This window comes from Eublepharis macularius, chromosome 1 (assembly GCF_028583425.1).
Source record: "Eublepharis macularius isolate TG4126 chromosome 1, MPM_Emac_v1.0, whole genome shotgun sequence".
NCBI lineage: Eukaryota > Metazoa > Chordata > Lepidosauria > Squamata > Eublepharidae > Eublepharis > Eublepharis macularius.
The window spans coordinates 17629232-17649752 of NC_072790.1; the positions used below are offsets into that span (position 1 = coordinate 17629232).

The following is a 20521-nucleotide window of genomic DNA, read 5'->3' on the forward strand; positions in this document are numbered from 1 at the left end:
TGAGCAGGATGAGGTAAATCGTGATACCTCAGGGAACTGCTCTGCCAAAGCCTCCACTGCTGTTCATACTAGGAGGGGAAGGCTTTACTCACATTTACGATCACCAAGGAGCGATTTACTGTGCCACCCTAAGAAGAATGACACCTAAGGCTGCCAGCTCCATACTGGGAAATTCCTGGATTTGGGGGGCAGGGGGGGGGAGAGATAGAACCTGAAGAGAGAGTTTGGAGAGGGGAGGGGCCTCAGCGGCATATAATGCCACAGAGTCCCCCCTCCAAAGCAGCCATTTTCTCCAGGGGAACTGATCTCTGTGGCCTGCCGGTCAGCTGTAATTCTGGGAGATCTCCAGCCACCACCTGGAGGCTGGCATCCCTACCAAGGAGCGATTTGCAGGCATTCTTACAGGACACAGCCAATGCTGTTGCCTCTTCCATTCTTCCTCAACAGGCCAGGATTAGCCCCGCACGAAGTGTGGGAGCACGCCTGTGGCCGGAGCAAAAAAGTGAAGTCATCACGCCTCTCCAGGAACGCATGTGAGCTTTGTACATGTAAGTCCCGGGTCCCATCCCCCACCAGGAGGATCTAAGACATTTTAAAATGTTAATAAAAATATTTTTTTTAAAAAGGGTCTAAGACCTGAGAATCCTAATAACAATAGATCTGAGAAAGTGACAGATACAGCCACGGGTAACAATTTGGCCTTCAAAGTAGGATTCAAGTTGGGCCTCCAAATTTAACTTAGGAGGGGAAATTAAAAGCTTGTAAGAATTGTTCTAACTCTATAGTATGTGTACAGGCCACAAACACAGAATACCTAAGCCTGAAACGTGTCCAAACTTGCTGAAAATCTATGAAAACACCAAGAGCAACGTTGCCTCTAGCAACTGAAGCTTGGCCTTCTTACATAACCCTGGAAAAACCATTGTTCCCCTTTAATTAGTACACAATCTCTGTTTCCATTTAGATTTCAGCCTCCAGTCCTGATATTCTTTCATTACTTTTCAGGTCAGATTTTAACTGGTGCAAACTCAATTGACACTATTTGGTGACTACCCAAGAGCTTTCTACTTGCAATCTTTTCCAACTTGTCTACCCCAGCCCTACGCCCCAAAAGCCAATTCACCTGTCCTTATATCCTTTGCAGTTTATTGCTTCCCTCATTTTGCTAGTGTTAACGTTAGTTTATAAAGAGAAATATATCTCACGAAGTGGGCCACAGCAATGTACAGATTTGAAAGAGCCTATGTCATGCCAAATCAGCCTCCAATACCTGTAAAAAAAAAAAAAGATTCTGTAAGCTGCCTTGAGCTATGGGAAAGGCAGGGTACAAAGATTTTAAATAAACAGTATATGGGACCTTAAAGCCCTGAATAACTTGAGAACTAGATCCATTCATACTGTGCCTAAACTTTAAGTTTCCATATCCATACCCAAGCCTTTATTGGCATAAATATTATACATGGATAATACATGGATGAATATTTGTCAGAGGTGCTTTAGGCTAATCCTGCACTGGGCAGGGGGTTGGACTAGATGGTGTGTATGGGTCCCTTCCAACTCTATGATTCTACATAAACTTTAAGTTGTGTCTCAGAGCTCAGGTGGGCTGCAGCCAAAAAAAGGTGCTTTCCAAGATGGTTCTCCATTTACGGAAAATCTGTTCCATGCCAACGCCAGATTAATACCGCTTTCCTCCTCAAGCATTCCTGGATTAATGCACGTTTCTACCATTTGAGATTTACCCAAGTATGTTGTGTTGCCGTCACTTTCTTGTGTTTTTATTTATTCTGTTTTTGTTTGATTTCATTTTCCTTTACTTTAAAAGCCTCTTCAAGGGAACACTGGTTTATAAATTTGTGGAAATAAAAATAAACTCCTTATGGCTTCCACAGTTAAGTGGTGTTTCAGAATTTCAGTGACTCATGGATTACTTATCGGGGGGCGGGGGGCTCCAGAACCTTTTCTCAAGAAAGGCTTTCCATTACAGAGATTGTGCATTTCCCCAACATTCAATCCACAATATTTTATACCTAACAAAAGGCAACATGAGAGCTGCCGGTTAACTTTGTTGCAACAGACCTGGGGCGCACCTAGCCTAGGAGCTGCCAATCAAATATTTCTAGAAAGCCTGCCAACGTGATACTTCCCCCCATAGTTTGGATGGCTAATGGGACTTCCCCAGACACCTACTGGCTAATGGTGGGCAGTACTCTCAAGTCATAGCTGACTTATAGCAACCCTGGTGGGGGTTTTATGGCAAGAGACTAACAGAGGTGGTTTGCCATTGCCTGCTTCTGCAACCCAGGTCTCCCATACAATTACTAACCAAGGTCAACTCTGCTTAGTTTCTAAGATCTGACAGGATCAGTCTCACCCTGGCTACCTAGGTCAGGGCCTACTGGCTAATACCAGAGGCACTATCATTCATTCTCACCACACTTGTATACTTTTTCCTAAATATTCAAAAACTTCTGGAAAAGCTGATTGCTCTTTCACTGTACCACTCAAGCATGGGAATACAGAAACCATGTAGACTGCCAAAAGTGAAGAACACACTTGCCAAGTTACACTAAGAGCCAAGCCACAAGTGGCGAATGACACTTGCCTGGCAAGTGAACAGACTCACGTGTATTCCTCCCTGTTCACTTGCCCTCCACTTGATCACTACGTGATCAAGTGGAGCGCAAGTGGAGGGCAAGTGAACAGGGAGGAATACACGTGAGTCTGTTCACTTGCCAGGCAAGTGTCATTCGCCACTTGTGGCTTGGCTCTAAAGATGCCGTCAAAGAAGAACCCTTCCCTGGGAGCAAGCCCCTCTGAATAGAATGGGGTTTATTTCTGACCTGGGCTTGTTATGGAACTATCCCAGCATTTCATGAAGTTTTCTTTTTATATTTAAAGATTTTTTTCAAAGGGGCCACTCACACTTCCCATCTCTCTAGAACCAGAATAGTCCGTTTGAATGTGTAAATCCCCCAAACATGTAATATTCTAAGGAACAGAGATGAAAACTACTGTGATGTCTATGGTGAGCGCCCCTCCCCAGGGACAATTCATAGGGCTGCAATGTGAAGATCTCCTTCATTCAGTTTTTGTCAAGAAGTCTGGAGCAGATGCAAAAAGAAAACCTACCATGTTAGTCATAATTGCCGCATCTTGGAACAAATAAAACACACTGCACATCGTTGACTCAAGGAGAATTGATATGAAATGTTTTCCCACCATAAAACATTCTAAAAATGAACTTATCTTGGGACATGACTGCAAGTTCTTTCTGTTCCAGCTGCAGCTCTAACACATCCAGCTAGTAGTTCCCCAAATGGGCTATGATTAATACTAACAATAATTCTTTCAATAAAAACTTTTCACACTCTGCTATGTCAACACAATGATCCGCAATACTGGAAGCGATGCTGTGTCACCGGCTTAGCAATCTCTAGTCACCTCGCTATCTATTTAAAAACTAGCACCATTCTAACCTCACAGGTGTAACTAACTACCACAGTAACTGCTCCTGGAAAAGGTAACACACGTCTCCAACTCTCTCAGATACCTATCCCTTAAATTTATCATTGGCACAACCCATTTTGGTTGGCTCTAATAAAAGGGTTTTGTTTCTTCTAGACTTTGCATGGGCCAATACGGCTATTTGCAAGGTTTTTTGACCAACCCCATAGCAACCTGAACACACGGTTAATGTAATACGTTCCAGTATGCATACAGCCCAAAGAGTTCACGGTCCTCTTAAACTAATTTTAGTACAACTTTTCTTAATATATTACTCAGATAGGAGAGAAGTATTGTAGAGAGGGAGTCTCAGATGCTTCGCTAATGAGTTAGGAACCACAGACTTCACTGCTATGTTGCCTTACATATTACTTGTTGCTTGGAATATGTTCTCCTACATACTTCATGTTATCTAATGTCTGTCCTAGAATTGATTATGTTCTGTTTCAGCAATTCTTCAACTCTGTATTGGATCCTTGCTAATGTCTTTGTAAAATCCTAAGACATTATGGAAATGTCCTTGACACTGTATGGAAATGTCCTTGACACTGATTGTACTAATTTCACACTGTGTAATCCACTTCGAGCCTCAGTGAGAAAAGCAGACTATAAATGACATAAAAGAAATAATATTTAAGTAGCAAAAGCTGCCGTTTCAGAACCATTTAAGCAAAATCTTCCTTTGAAGGAAACTTGTACATACTTCAGACAGACACTGAGTGCTCCATTTTTTACTAGCCTGCTGCATGCACAGTGCAGTGAACATATGTATATGTATATTTTGAAGGAACTTTCACTTGTTGCAGGTTCTATTAATAGATACACTGCCGTGGTTCAGACATCGCATGAAAGCCATGGGTTAACTGATTTAGAGCTAGAATAAGAACATAAGACAGGCTCTTCTGGATCAGACTAGTGGCCCATCTAGTCCAGGATCCTGTTCCACACAGTGACCAAATAGTTGCCCGGGAGGTCCACACAAACAGGACTTACGGAGGCAAGGGATTTTTCTCCTCCTCACATCAGTATACAGTATTCAGAGGTTTACTACCTCTGACTATGGAGGTTCCCTTTAGTCACCCTAGCTGGTAACCACTGATAGACCTACCTCCATGAATGTATCTGGTGGTGGAGTCATAGCTGACATATGGCGACCCCTGGTGGGGTTTTTATGGCAAGAGACTATCAGAGGTGGTTTGCCATTGCCTGCCTCTGCAATCCTAGTCTTTGTTGGAGGTCTCCCATCCAATTACTAACCAAGCCCGACCCCGCTTGGCTTCCCGAGAGCTGGTGAGATCAGGCTCACCTGGGCTATCCATGTCAGGGCATGAAGGTATCTAATCCCCTTTTAAAGCTATCTATGCCTGTGGGCATCACTATATCCTCCGGCAGCAAATTCCGCATTTTAGTCACTTGTTGAGTAAAGGAGTATTTCCTTTTACCCATCCTGAATCTACTGCCCACCAACTTCATTAGGTGCCCTCAAGTTCTAGTATTTTGGAAGAGGGAGAAAAAGTTCTCTCTATCACCCCTGCCACCTCACGTAATGTCCACCTTCAGTCATCTCTTTTCTATACCAAAAAGTCTCAGATTCTTCTTCCTTTCCTCATAGGAAAGATCCTGCACAATCTCTTAACCATCTTGGTCTTCGGTCCTTTTCCCAGTTCTGCAACATCCTTTTTGGGACACCGTGACCAGAATTGCACACAGTATTCCAAATGAGTCTGCACCATAAATCTATATAGGGGCATTATAATATTGGCCATTTTATTTTCAACCCCTTTCCTAATAATCCCCAACCAAGAGTTTGCCTTTTTCCCTGCTGTGGCACACTGAGTTGACTCTTTCACCGAGCCATCCACTCTGACCCCAATGTCTCTTTCCCTCTTAGCAAGTTCCCACCCCGCCAGCATATACTTAAGTTGGATTTCGTTCCAGTGTCCATCACCTTACATTCGCCTAAACTGAACTTCATTTGCCCACTCGCCCAACTTGTGAGATCCCACTGTTTATGTCCCTTCATTGTGAGAACTGTTCATTTATTTCTACTTTCTGCTTCCTACCGTTTAACCAATTTGTAATCCATAAGAGGACCTGTCCTCTTATCCCATGACTGCTAAGCGTAATCATAAATCTTTGGTGATATACCTTTCGAAAGTCCAACTATATAATGTCTACCAAGTCACCATTATGTACATGCTTGTTTAGTTTCTCACATAACTCCAAAAAGTTGGTGAGGCAGGACTTCCCTTTGCAGAAGCCATCTATGTGTCCAGGGCTTATTTTTCTCTGAAAAGAGGTGGTGGAACTCAGTGGGTCGCCAGCACAGGGGGCAACTCTTGGAGGGAGGTGGTGCCCCTACTACCACATGTGCACACGCAAAGTGCGTGCATGCTCGCAGGACCAGTGATGTCACTTTGGGTCAGCTGAAACAAGGGGGGGAGTTTTTAAAAGTTTAAATCACCCTCGGCGAAAATGGTCACATGGCTGGTGACCAGCTGCGCGGAGGCCAATCTAAACTCTCCTCTGTCTGGAGTTCAGGGGGCGGGGCCACTGGCCATGTGACCATTTTCAAGAGGTGTCGGAACTCCATTCCACTGCGTTCCAGCTGAAAAAAAAACCCAGTATGTGCCAAATATTCTACGTGCCTAATAACGCTATCGTTTACAGTTTCTGCTAATTTGGCTGGAACAGATGTTATCTGACAATTCAGCTGTGGGCCACTCTATTAATTGTGGTTTGCCATAGTACATGAACCAAGACCAGAATTCATGATCTGAAGTTGGTTTAAAAACAACTTATTAGTTTTTTTCTATGGTTCTGTGTGACATGAGAACATAGATATATCCCAGCTGGGATTCCTGAATGCTCATGCCAGAAGGACAAATGTGATGAAACTAGGAGCGAATGCAAGCAGGTACAAAGAACAGGTAAGAGCATGGCCAAAGTGATACCTTCTTTCTGCTTTAAGGCCTCTGAAGAAAGAGAACCAATAAGGAATTAAAATTACTTGCTCAAGGCAAACCAGGATTTCAGAGAACGTCTGCAAGCCAAATCTGAGTTTTAGAAACCATCTGAAATGACTCAAAATAAACCACGGTTTCACAATATGTCTGAACTGAGCTATTGCCTTAAAACAATCAACCTGGTATCCAAATGCTTTTCTGCACCAGCCGTCTTTCTGTTGCAAATCTCCTCCAGTCATCCCTGCCCACCTCCGTTTAAAATCTGTTTGCAAGAGTAAATTTGTGTCTGGAATTCCAGTAGAGGGGTGCAGGGGAGACACAGCAATGCGAAAAGAGTAACTGGGAAAAAGTTAAACAACCCTCACTTTCCCACAGAGCACTTCCCCTACAAAACCTACTTCTCCTCAACAGAAGTGGCTGTTGGGGTTTTGTTACATATACTCACATATATTTGCAATGCTACCCTGAAGATGTTTGTGAACGCTCCCGTTTCTCCCACTTTTCCCCATTATCAGGTGGTTAAAAATGCTCTACTAAAACATGCCTGCACTGTCTAACATTTAAAATCACAACGCTTTGAAGGGTATTGATTTATTGATTTTTTTAGCCTCCTCCAGTTGTGTTGACCATGCACACAGTAATGGCTGCAAAAGGATAGCCGTGTTATGTTTGTTGTAGCAAAGTAAAACAGAAATCAAGTGGCACCTTTAAGGTTTACAAAGTTTATTCCAGCATATGATGTTGTGAGTCAGACCTCATTTCTTCCGAAGCAGTAGCTGGCACTAAAGTTAGCTCTTGCACTAGTTAGCACTGGACCAACGCTGAAGTCAAATGCCAGGTGGCTGGAGATGATACCATGCCTAAAGTCTAGCTCCCAAATCCTTATTAAATTAGTTAATCCATAATCAGCAATAGAGCTTTCCCAGTGACAGACAGATGAGAGTTTAGCAGCTGCAAGAATCTCATATACAGCAGTTACACTGTGTTTTCTATCAACAAATGACAAAGCTGTGATGCATTTCTCCCCTGCATGAACACCTGCGACACCCAAGTTCACACACAGAGTTTCATAAGTCTACCCGGTATTTTTCTATCCTGCCCTTCCCTCCGAGGACAGAATACAGGGTCCTCCCCTCCCCATTTTATTTTCACAACAGCTTGACAAAGCAGGTCACAAATTGGCCCAAGATCACTCAGTGAGTTTCCACAACAGAGTGAAGATTCGACTCCCAGATCTTCACCACTCCCATCCTTTATCACTACACTTTGCTAGCTTCTATTCAAGCAGGCAATTCATCCAGCAAGTCTGTTTTAGGCACATGCAACTGTTGCTGGAGCATTTGGGGGCAGGCATAAAGCTCACTCGCTGTTCTTAAAAGTACAGGGGGGAAATCTGCAGGGGGGGACCCTGAAAGGCAAAGAGGTTCCAGGTAGCCCCCTGCCCCCAAACACATTAATCCGTGAAACTCCTTGGACTGACCAACCAAAACAACATAAGCAGGCAAGCTTTCAAAGGAGTCCAGCAGAAGAGCGTTAACATCAGAGCCAAGGGAAGTGAGTAAGCTTTTTACTAGTCCCTGGACAGCGATGTGACCATTTTTAAGGTGCCCTGAGGCTTTGGACCACCATCAAACTACAGCTGCATTGGTATCCCATTGAACATAACAGGGTTTCCTTCCGAGCAGGCATTGCACGGTCTTGCACTGTACGACAGCTATCACTGTCGCCCCAGGCTTTTTCCACTGGCCCCCTAAAAGACACTCGACCCTGCACCTTTTGGCATCTCTTCAGGCACCTCCCCCCCCTCAGAAGCACAGCAGCTCAAGTGAGCCAGAACAAAATTCACTCGACACCTTTTATCAGCAGGGTTGCCAACTCCAGCTTAGAAAATCCCTGGAGATTTGGGGTGAAGCCTGGGGAAGGTGGGCTTCAGGGACCTTAGCAGATATAATGCCATACAGACAGTTTCAAGTGGGAAGCCATGTCGGTCTGTATTAGAAGAGCAAGGTTCGGGTCCAGCAGCACCTTAAAGAACAACTAGGTTTCTAAGGTATGAACTTTTGAGAGGGAGCTCTGACTCTCCGGTGCTATGCAGCCCAACCTCCAAAGTAGCCATTTTCTCCAGGGGAACTGATCAGCGTCAGCAGGAGATCAGTTGTAATTCCAGGAGATTTCCAGCCTCCACTTGGAGACTAAAACAGAGCAGCAAGCCTTGGAAACTAACTAAGACATCAATTAAAAGTATCCAAATGAAATACTTAGAAAACCAGAGGCAATAGTGTATGAAAATATATCTTATTTGTCCTCGAAGAAATTTTTATGGCTAACAAAATTCTGTAATGCTCTAACGCATTTTTTTTACAATCAGCTAGGTTGAGTAAAATTTTAAAGAAACTCAGTGCTATATAAGCCTCAATGAGTGCTAGTAACTACATACCCAAAATTCCTACATCCAACAAAAGTATCTCAGATTAATAAAGTTCAAGGTATTGGTTATCACTTACAAAGCTCTTCATGGCCTTGGTCCGGCATACTTATGGGACTGCTTCCCTCCCTGTGCTTCTCCATGGCAGGTTCACTCTTCGGAACAGGGTCTCTGCAGGTGCAGCCCTGCACATCCGCGAAACTGACAGCAGCCCCTACACGGGCTTTCTCTGTGGGGGGCCCCACCCTGTAGAATGGCCTGGCTGAGGAGGTCAGGAGAACCCCCCCCCCATCTCTCCTGGCTTTCTGCAAACCATGCAAATTATTCAAAAAGGCTTTTTTACTCTGATAGGAGGGTTGTATTGTAGGGAGGGGATCTCAGATGATCCACTGGAGAGTTAGGAACCATAGATTCACCACTATGTTGTACTGGATTTCTGCTAATGTAATGTCTTTGTAAACTTGTATCTATTTACCCTATGGCACTGTTTATGGAAATGTCCTCGATACTGATGATACTAATCTCACATATGTAACCCGCCTTGAGTCTCAGGGAAAAAATATAAATGACATAAAACAAATCGTGCAATTTGGCCATTCACAAACAATACAGTCAACAGCATATATCAACCGGTTTGTAAAAACACGTGCCAGCTAAGAGCGCGCAAGCCGAGGCACTGGAAAGCGCGCGCCCCGTCACGTGTGAAGGGGCCAGCCCCCATAAGAGGCGTCAGCCGGACGGCGAGCGGGGCTGGGCTCCGGCGTCTCCGGCTCACCTGGCCAGGTCGAGGAAGGAGTCGACGGTCTCCTTGGCGGTGGGCAGGGCGTCGTCGAGGCGCAGGGCGTTGGCGTTGAGGGCGCCGGCGCCCAGGCCGGGCTTGACGATGAAGCCCAGGGCGACGGCCAGGGCGGCGGCGCCCAGCGTGGTGAGCGCGAAGTAGGCGAGGGCGATGCCGCCCAGCCGGCCCAGCGAGCGCGTGTCCAGGCTGGCGGCGCCCGAGACCAGGCTGCAGACCACCAGCGGCAGGATGACCAGCTTCAGCATGCGCAACAGCAGCTCCCCCGGGAAGGCCAGGCGGGCCACCTGCGCCCGCGACAGCCGCAGCCGCCGCGCCCCGGCGCCCAGCGCCACCCCCAGCAGCACGCCCGACACCGTCAGCAGCACCAGGCAGTGCCGCCGCAGGAAGCGCCCGCAGGCCCGCGGCCGGCAGAGGCGCCGGCCGGGCCGCCGCGCCTCCGCCGCCGCCTCGCCCGCCTCCAAGTAGCCGTTCTGGCTCGCCCGGGGCTTCTCCATGCCGCGACGGAGGCAGGCAAAGCGGCAGCCTCAGGACGAGCGGCGACGAGGAGCTGCCGCCAGCGCTCCAGCCCCGACCCGCTGCGCGCGCGCGCCTTTTACGCACGGCCCAGCCGGCTAAGGCGGCGGCGGCGGCGACCCCCGCGCTCCCCTCCCGCCCGCGCGGCTGATGCAAGCCAAAAGCGCTCTGAGCTCAGCCCCGGCCGGCCGCTGCCCCCTTCCACTCGGCTCCTCCAATCAGAACCCGTCCCCTCGTCCCACAATGGTGCTTCCCACCCCAGCCCTCGCGCCCCCCCCCCTTGGATGCCGCTGGTGGAAGCGGCCGCGGGGATTTAAAGGCAGCCGGCGGCGAACGCAACCTCAGTGTGGGGCCGTTGTCTGGCCGGAATCCGAGTTGGAGTCCAGAGGCACGTTAGAAGCGAACGTGGTTTTTTCTCAGCGTGGAAGCTGGGCACAGTCAGAGCTCCTCAGCAGGGTTTGAGTCCAGGGGCGCCTTAGCGACCAACCTTTCCGGAGGCAGAAGCTTTATATATTTATGTAATTAGATTTCTAACCCGCCCTCCGCAGTAGTCCGGCTCAGGGCGGTGTACAATACTCGAATACAGTTCCAGTAGCATAATTAAATATGTTAACAATCACAATAAAACAGTGGAACAATGCAGAAACCGTGAAAAAAAATACAATCTGCCACGACAATTGGCATTAAAACAGCAGTAGAAAAGAGCAAGAGTCCAGTGGCACCTAGAAGACGAACAAAACGTGTGGTAGGGTAGGAGCTTTCGTGAGTTACAGCTCACTTCTTCAGATATCTGAAGTATCTGAAGAAGTGAGCTGTGACTCAGGAAAGCTCATATCCTACCACAAATTTTGTTCGCCTTCTAGGTGCCACTGGGCTCTTGCTCTTTTCTACTGCTACATTACGACAGCATACGTTCTTCCTTCCACATGAGAACAGATCTTGGGGACAGATCCCGCAAACAGTTCTGTCTTACACGCCCCGCAGAACTTTCTTCAGACACCCGAAAATACTTCTTTCAGGTATCTGAAGAAGGGGAGCCTTGGTGTGAAAAAAAATAACTGAAGAAGGGAGTTCCGACCTCGAAAACTTGATCTCTGAGGGCCAAGCTTCAAGTGACGAATTACTCTTGAATGGCAAGTGAACAGACTCACGTGTGTTCCTCCCTGTTCACTTGCGCTCCACTTGCACTCCACACAATGATGGAGTGGAGCGCAAGCGAACAGGGAGGAACACAGGTGAGCCTGTTCACTTGCCATTCAAGAGTAATTCGTCACTTGAAGCTTGGCCCTCAGGCGCCACTGGACTCAAATGCCGCTGAGGGAGCTCTGACTCGCCAACCCTCGAAAAATCTTGCTGGTCTCTGAGGCGCCACTGGACTCCCGTCCTGCTGTTCCACCAGCACGGCTGCCCAAGAGAAACCAGTTGAAACCCGACTTCTAGTCGAAAGGGCACGTAGCGGAGCGCGGGAGGCTCCAAACGCGGCCTTCGGGCGTCCCTTGAGAGACCGGCGAGGGCGCGTCGTGGCGCAGCGCGCTTGGCCCGGCCCTCTGGAAAGGGCGCGCGAAGGGGGCAGAGGCTGAAGAGGGCCTGCCCTTCAAAAACCAAAAAGGCGGGAGCGGCCGCTGCGGCCCTCAGCCTGCGAAGCGGAGAGAAAGGCTTGGCTTTGGGCCGGGTGGGCGCTGGTGCCGTTGGAGATTTCTTTATTTTAGGCGCCTCCACTCCCGCCCCCTAGTTCGGTCATCCGGGGGACGCGGGAAAGGAGCGCCTTCTCGTTTCTTGAAACGCCGCCGAGCCTTACGAGGACCTCGTGACTCGAGAGCCGCTTTCCCCTCAGGAAAGGAGATTTTGCCCAGTTCCCACGAACAGTGGGCGGGTCAGGGCCTGATAGGTCGTCGGGATGTTGTCAATCCCTCACTCGCATATCTGAAGAAGGGAGCTCTGACTCGAAAGCGTGGTAGTGGTGGCGATGGTGGTAGAGCGTTTCCAAAAGTCGTAGCTGACTTTTGGTGACCCCTAGTGTTAGATTCGCAGAGGTGGTTTGCCTTTACCTACCTCTGCTACCCCGGTTTTCCATTGAGGTCTCCCATCCAATTACTAATCTAGGCTGATCCTGCTTCGCTTCTGAGATCTAACCGGATCAGGCTCACCTGGCCTATCCGGGTCAGGAAAACTTGAGAGCACACACCCTGAAAATCTAGTTGGCCTCTAAGGTGTCACTGGACTCTGAGCCTGTCCTTTTTTTCCCCCCAGGTTATTGTGATGACTTTCCAGAAGCACTTGTAATGCGTGTTCTATCACTCTGGACGCATGTTCATTAAAACATACGAGGGCAATGAACGCAGCAAGGCCTAGCTTTTTTACTTATTTATTTTTATTTTATTTATGTCATTTATAGTTGGCCTTTCTCACTGAGACTCAAGGCGGATTACATAGTGTGAGATCAGTACAATCAGTGGCAAGGACAAGGACAGGCATTTCCATACAATGTCAAGAACATTTCCGTGAACAATGTCATAGGGTAAATGAATACAAGTTTACAAGGACATAGCATTAGCATGGATCCAATACGGGGTTGAAGAATTGCCGAAACAGAACATAATCAGTTCTAGGACTGACATTAGGCAACACAAAGCACAGGTAGTATATAGGAGTATATATTTAAAGCAACAGATAATATGTAAGGCAACATAATGGTTCCTAACTCATTAGCAAAACACCTGAGACCCCCTCCCTATAATACTGCCCTCCAATCTGAGAAAAAGTCCTTTTTGAATAATTCAGGTTTGCATTGTTTGTGGAAAGCCAGGAGAGGGGGGGGCTCTCCTGACCGCCTCAGGCAGGCCGTTCCACAGGATAGAGGCCACCACAGAGAAAGCCTGTTTGCGGGCTGCTGTTCATTTCTCCCATTTGCAGGCTGGCACCCTGTTCAGATGAGCGAAGCTGTCGTGGAGGGACAGGGAGGGAGGCGGTCCCGTAGATATGTTGGGTCAAGAGCTTTGTATGTAATAACCAATACCTTGAATTGAGCACGGCAACTGGCAGGTAGCCAATGGAGTAACTGTAGGATGGGAGTGATGTTCATGCTCCTGCTCGCTCCTGCTAAGCTGCAGAATTTTGCATCAATTGGAGCCTCCTAGTTAACTTAGATAGGAGACCAATGTATAGTGCATTACAATAGTCAAGTTTTGATGTTACCATAGTATGGATCCAGGTGGCCAGGTTGGCCGTGTCAAGATAAGAAGCCATCTTCCAGGCTAGAGTGAGATTGTAGTAAGCATTTTTTGCAGCTGCCTTAACTTGTTTTTCTAGTAAAAATGCTGGATCCAGTATAATCCCTAGGCTCTTAACTGAGTCTGCAAGGATCAAACGGACTCCATTGAAAGTGGGGAGTACAATGTCCTTCAAGATCTCCGCCTTCCCAAAAAGCATCACTTCAGTCTTGTCTGGGTTCAATTTTAATTTATTTTTCAGTCATTTCTCTACAGCAGTCAGGCAGCGATCTAAGATTTCTACTGCATGCTGTGGGGACTTGGATAGCAAGATACAGAGTTGGGTGTCATCTGCATATTGATGACATCCAACTCCATAGCTGCAGATGAGTTCTCCTAAAGGTTTTACGTAGAGGTTGAATAACATGGGAGATAAGATTGCGCTCTGCGGAACCCCACAAGATAGTTCCCATTCTGGAGATAGCTGATCTCCGACGGCAACCCTTTGAGTCCTTTCCATGAGAAATGATTTAAACCAGTCCAGGGCACATCCTTTGATGCCCACTTCTGTTTCTAAACACCTCAACAGGATGGCATGGTCTACTGTGTCAAAGGCTACAGATCGACCCAGAAGGAGCAATAAGGAGGCATAGCCTTTTGTTAGGGAATTTCTATGACCCCTATTCTAAAAGGCCTACGTATGAGCGTTTAATGGAGTTGACTTGTTGCACAGAAGGCAAAAGTATTTTCTTGTCAGCAGAATCCTTCCACTCTGGTTAATGAGGGTTAGAGAGCCCTATTGCAAGGGCAGTATCTCTCTTGTTTTGACTTTGTACTCAAGGATTTAGCTTGGATAAACACTCTTTCAGGAAGACACCCAAGATTCCCGTGTGGCACCAGACATGTAACATGTTTATATTACAAAGAGAGTTTACTATCTTGTCAATCAGGCCTATATTGGTGCCATGTCTCCTGAAGAATTTGATACTGAAGAATTGTTTGTATCTAGTTTTGTATAGCAATTTTATCTCTTTTCTGTAAACAATTAACTTCGGAGATTATATAAGATTCTCTGCTGTGGCTGATCTTTATGCATGTGTCAGAACATGGCACTGCATCTGGGTTTTATTGTAAACTAGCAACAAAGCCCATTGTGGGGAAAAATACAACGGGCTCTAGAAAGGGGTGGGTGGGCAAGCGGGCATTTCCTCCTCCTCCATGACTGATCCAGGCCGGGTGAAGGGGGAACGGGCATTGCCTCTTGGTCCACGCATGACCCCAGCCGAGTGAAGGTGAGAGGCAGTCACTGCCACTTTCTCCACTCCTGATCCTTGCCAGGTGAGGGCGTCAGGTGGGCATTGCCAGCAGCTACACACCTGATCCTGCTGGGTGAAGGGTAGGAGGGCATTAACTCCTACTCTGTGCCAGGTGAAGGGGGGTGGGCATTGCTCATGTACCACTCATGATCCCAGCTGGTGAAGGCAGGGGGAGGGCATTGCCACCTACTCTGCTTCTGATCCTGGCCAGGTGAAGGGGGGACGGACATTGCCACCTGCTCCACACCTGATCACGGCCGGATAAAGAGGAGGTGGGCATTGCCTCCTGCTCCGCACCTGATTCTGGCTGGGTGAATGGGGGCGGGCATTGTCACCTGCTCCACACCTGATCCCAGCAGGGTGAAGGGGGGCAGGCATTGCAATATGCTCCACGCCTGACAATGACCGGGTGAAGGGGAGGTGGCATTGCTGCTTGCTCTGCGCCGGATCCTGGCTGGGGGAAAGCGGGGGGCAGCATTGCCACCTGCTCCACTCCTGATCCCAGCTGGGTGAAAGAAGGGCACGCATTGCCACTTGCTCAGTGCCTGATCCTGGCTGGGTGAAAGCAGGGGCGGGCATTGCCACCTGCTCTGCTCCTGATCCCAGCTGAGTAAAGTGGGAGCAGGCATTGCCTCCTGCTCACGCCTCCTCCTGAGGAAAAAAACACACTGTGTTCCTGTAAAATCAGAAAGAGTCCAGTAGCACCTTTAAAACTAACCAATCGGTTAGTCTTAAAGGTGCTACTGGACTCTTTCTGATTTTGCTACTACAGACTAACACGGCTAACTCCTCTGTGTTCCTGTAATAATACAATAGTCTCAGGTACAAACTTCCCAATATGTATTCACTGCTAGTAAACCATATAAAGTGCAAGTGCTATACAATCTTTTTTAAAATTTTAATAATTTTAATAACATTAACAGCTATCATCAAACTAAACAACAATATACTCAAATTAAAACCAAAGATGGATACAAGTTTGTCAGTATCAATACAAGAAACCATTAATACTTATTTTAAATATGTAACAAACAGAACAATCTTAACAGTAGAGATATTAATAGTAATATAACAATCTGCACAAAAGGTCACCACAAACCCCACATTTCCATATCAATAACTTCTTGGTAAGGTAGCTTTGTCAAAAGTAGATCATTTTTAGAAAGAAATTCGAGGAAAGGCTCCCACTTAACATAAAAATTCGAATGCTATACAATCATAATGATACATATAGTCCCCATGGGAGTTCCTATAAGAGAATAATACATATACAACAATAAATTCAATTCATGGGTTAACAATAAATCCTTTCACAATGTTCGATAAATACAATGATGGGCAGCAGTTTACATAAATAGTACAATAGTACAAAAACATCACCGTCTGTATGGTAGCTTCTCAACCCAATGGTACAAAGGAAAGTAGCGTGGATACAGTATAATAAGATGAATAATTATTCTTCTCCTGTATAACTATATTAAATAGTCCCTGTGAAGGTAAGGTAAGTATCTTTCAATCTTTTCTCAGTGAGACGTGACCCAAGTGGCCTTCCAATGTTGGTAAGATCTTCAACAAATAAAGTTGCCACAGGGGACCCAGATGGAGATAAGGGTACCCCAAACGATCCCGACAGGACGCTAGCTACTCCCCTGTTTCATCTTATAACAACTTGGTCATGGGAGATTTTCTTTTTTCATTGTCTGCCAGGCAATATTTCACCAAGTCTTTCCTCTGGTCCAGTAGCTGCTCCACTGCTGATCCTGGCTGGGTGAAAGAGGGGTGTGCATTGCCACTTGCTCAGTGCCTGATCCTGGCTGGGTGAAAGCAGGGGTGGGCACTGCCACCTGCTCTGCTCCGGATCCCAGCCGAGTAAAGTGGGAGTGGGCATTGCCTCCTGCTCCACACCTGATTCTGGCTGGCTGAAGGAGGGGCAGGCATTGCTGCCTGCTCCATGCCTGATCCTGGTTGGGTGAAGGGCAGAGCAGGCATTGCCACCTGCTGTGCTCATGAGGCCAACTGGGTGATGGCGGAGGGTGAGCATTGCCACCTGCTCTGCTCCTGATCCCAGCTGGGTGAAGGCGGGGGTGGGTATTGCCACCTGTTCCGCTCTTGATCCCAGCCGGGTGAAGGCAAGGGGTGGGCATTGCCACCTGCTCTGCTCCTGATCCCAGCCGGTGAAGGTGGGGGCCATTGCCACCTGCTCCCTGCCTGATCCCAGCCATGTGAAAGTGTGGTGGGCATTGCCACTTGCTCTGTGCTGATCCAGGCCAGGTTAAGGGGAGACAGGCATTGCCACCTGCTCCGCTCCTGATCCCATCAGGGTGAGGGGGAGTGGGCATTGCCTCCTGCTCTGCACCTGATTCCAGCCGGGTGAAGGGGACGGGCATTGTTACCTGCTCTGCGACTGATCCCGGCTGGGTGAAGAAGGTGTGGCATTGCTGCCTACTCCACTCCTTATCCCATCTGGGTGAAGGGAGGAATGGGCATTGCTACTTGCTCCACTCCTGATCCCAGCTAGGTGAAGGTGGGGGCAGGTATTGCCACCTGCTTTGCTCCTGATCCCAGCCAGGTGAAGGTGGGCTGTGGGCGTTGCCGCCCGCTCCCCTCCTGATCCCGGTCTGAGCTTCCTGCCACAGCATGCTCCTTGAGGGACAGGCTGGCTTGCCTGGGCTTCCCCCCATGACAGTGCCCTCTGGAGGTGCACCAGGGTATGAAGTGAGTTGTCTGAAAAACACTCTTTTATATAGTAGGATGTTCTGCTACAGAACAGTGAGGTATTAATTCTAGCCATCTCCCATCACATTTAATTTTAATCCTAATTCCACCTGTTGCTTTGTCCTTTTTTCTCAGGGTCTGAATCTGCTTCGGTTCTCACACCATGTGGAAATATATTTTGAAAAATGTAGCCTTGCTTTTAAAATCATTTCAGATAGCGAACAGCTATCAATTCCTTATTGTGTACATCATGTGTACAAACATGTCCGAAAGTGCTAGCTGTAAAAGAAACATGTCCAAAAAAAAAATTCCAGTGGCACCTTAAAGGAACTAACCACATCTGGCTTTTGTGAATAACAGCACACTTCTTCCAATCTTCCCTTCACATATCTGAAGAACTAAGCTAATGAAAAAATAAGTCATTATTCTTTAAATTGCCAGTGGGCAACTGCTGGGCCACTCAAACACAATGCACTGCAAACTGCCCATTTCACAATCATAGGCCACATATAATAGGCTTTTTGAAAGTGATCTGTTGGTCAAATAATATACCAGATGGACAGCATAATGTATGACTCAATGTCCTCATGTATGGGCCTTTCTCTTGGCCACATACATTTTATTAACGCTTTCCTCTCTGTCTTCTTTGCTCTTCTTTGCCTGAAGCCCCTGTTTCCTTTCTCCCATGTGCTATTTCTTAGCCTCAGTCTGCTCTTTCCTTTAGATATCTTTCCCAAGGTTCCTGTCTTTTATTTGCTTCCTTAACTTTTGAGGGCATCTACACACTTAACTTTCTAGTCACTTCCCATGTGTATCTCCCCCCACCCCCCAGCCAAACTGACTTTGCCTTTTCCTCATAGAAGTTGACCTGTTTGCAGACATTTCATTGCTGGCAGTAAATTCCCACAGTGGAAAGTTCTGTAAGTATTTTCTGTCATCACAGTAGCTCAGTCAGTTGATGACAGATGCCATTCTAGTTTAAGGGGAGAAGGTGACTGAAGTGTGACGTGACAGACATCTACGAATTTATGTAGATGCAAAAGCAAGTGAACAGAAACGTTTCTTCCTCTCATATTACTCGATCAACCTATGAAACTGATTGGCAGCGGATTCAAAGCAGCCAAAACAACATACTGCTTTATGCTCTTCATAGTTAATTTATGAAATTCATTGTCACAAGAAGTGATGGTAAACGGATTTAAAAAGAGCACTGATAGATTTGCGGAGAGTAAATCTGCAGGAAACCTGACCTGAATGGCACAGGCTAGCCCAGTCTTGTCATATCATGGAAGTTAAGCAGGGTCAGCCCTGGTTAATACTTGGATGGAAGACTCACAAGGAAGCCCAGGGTTGCTATGCAGAGGCAGGCAATGGCAAACTACTTGTTTGTCTCTTGCCTTGAAAATCCCATGAGGTGTCGCCATAACTTGGCTGTGACTTGACAGTGTTTTACACGCACAAGTCTATTGTTGGTTATTAGGCCATGATGCTGAATGGGATCACCAGGGACAGAGGCACTCTGACTGTCCAATGCAGGGGAGGGTTGTTGTTAGTGGGATCTGCCTGTGGACTCCTCCGTGGCTTCCAGCCACTGATGGAAACAGGATGCTGGACTACATGGACAACTGGTCTGACCGTATGGTGTAGTGGTTAGAGTGATGGACTAGGATCTGAGCAAGCCAGGTTCCATTCCCCGCTCTGCCATGGAAGCTTGCTGAGTGACCTTGGGCAGTCACAGGCTTTCAGCCTAACCTACGTCACAGGGTTGTTGTGAAGAAAAAATGGAGGATTAGAGAATGATGTAAGCCACTTTGAGTCCGCATTGGAGAGAAGGTAGGGTATAAATGAAGTAAAATAAATAAAATAAAAAATAAATCCCACAGTGTGACTGTTTTGATCGCTGCCACCACTACCTTGTTGCTATCTTTTTGAACAAGAAAAGGTCAAGAGGAACAGAGACACTTATTCTGCGTGGAAATCTTTTGTTTTATTTATTATTCACCGTTATAACATGAACAAAAGCGTGCCAATTGTTCTGTTTTGAGGGAATCTGAATATGGAGTGGATTCTGTATATTTTATTAAGTGGACAATGTAAGCCGATGGACGGACAGACAGACAGATCCTGTTTTGCAGATATTTTGAAAACCTGATGTGTCCATGACTCCCCCCCCCTTTATATAGTTGTAAAAATAAAAATTACAGAAAATAATTAGTCAATTGCCTTTAGAAAATAAAAATAATAACTAGCATGATTAAGCATGGTAAAGAATTTTATCAAGTCCAGTGTGGATAATTATTACGAATGCAAAGAAACCTTGATCGATCTATTTATCTCTCTAGCTCCTTATATTCCCTTCTCTTTCTTTGAGGAGCTCAGAGCAGAGCGCATGATTCCTCATTTATCCTCAGAACAGCTCTGTCAGGTTGGGTGGGTGGGTGTGACTGGCTCAAGGTCATCCAGCAAACTGTGGTAGCAGTGAGATCTGAAACCGAAGCCGATTCCGCGCGGCTTACCTGAAGCCGGAACGTTGCGGGACTTTGCAGAACATGCCGACAAAACCGCGAAAGATCGCCGGCATGTTCTGCAACGTCCTGGCTTCAGGTAAGCCGTGCAGAATCAGCCCAAATCTCCCCAATTCTAGCCCAACACCTTAACCATTATACCATACTGGGCTTTTCCACACTGGGTTTTTGTTGCAGCTTGGCTTCTTACCTCCACTGGCTGGTGCAGAAAAGCTCACTAACTCCTCTCTGGGCCACTTGGATGGGCTATTTCTGTGAATCAACAAACAAATTGCTCCAAGGCTGAGATATTTTCCTCTGGTTCTGCCGTCCTTAGATGGCCTTTCTATTTTTTCCTTCTAGACCCGATAATGTCAGAGCCTATTAGAAGCAATAAATGCCACATAGAGGAGGAAGGGCTTGTTTTTTACAAACAGTATGAAGATCAAAGAATTAAAGCAAACATACAACTGCTTTTCCTTGTCCATTTGGCAGAAATATGGAGAAATGTCAACAGTCTAGTAATGCCCAAATGCAGTAGCATGAAGGGACATCAGTGTCAGAGTA

At 46.9% G+C, this 20521-nt stretch overlaps 1 protein-coding gene across 1 annotated transcript in view; it reads right to left on the reverse strand.

Moving 5' to 3' along the window:
• Positions 1-10237, reverse strand: part of SLC1A4 (solute carrier family 1 member 4) — a 37044-nt gene extending 26807 nt beyond the window's left edge. Inside the window, exon 1 of the mRNA XM_054995638.1 lies at positions 9674-10237. Coding sequence (XP_054851613.1) covers positions 9674-10191 — 518 coding nt within the window. The 5' untranslated portion in view covers positions 10192-10237. The remainder of the gene's footprint in view (positions 1-9673) is intronic.
• Between the last annotated feature and the right edge of the window lie 10284 nt (positions 10238-20521).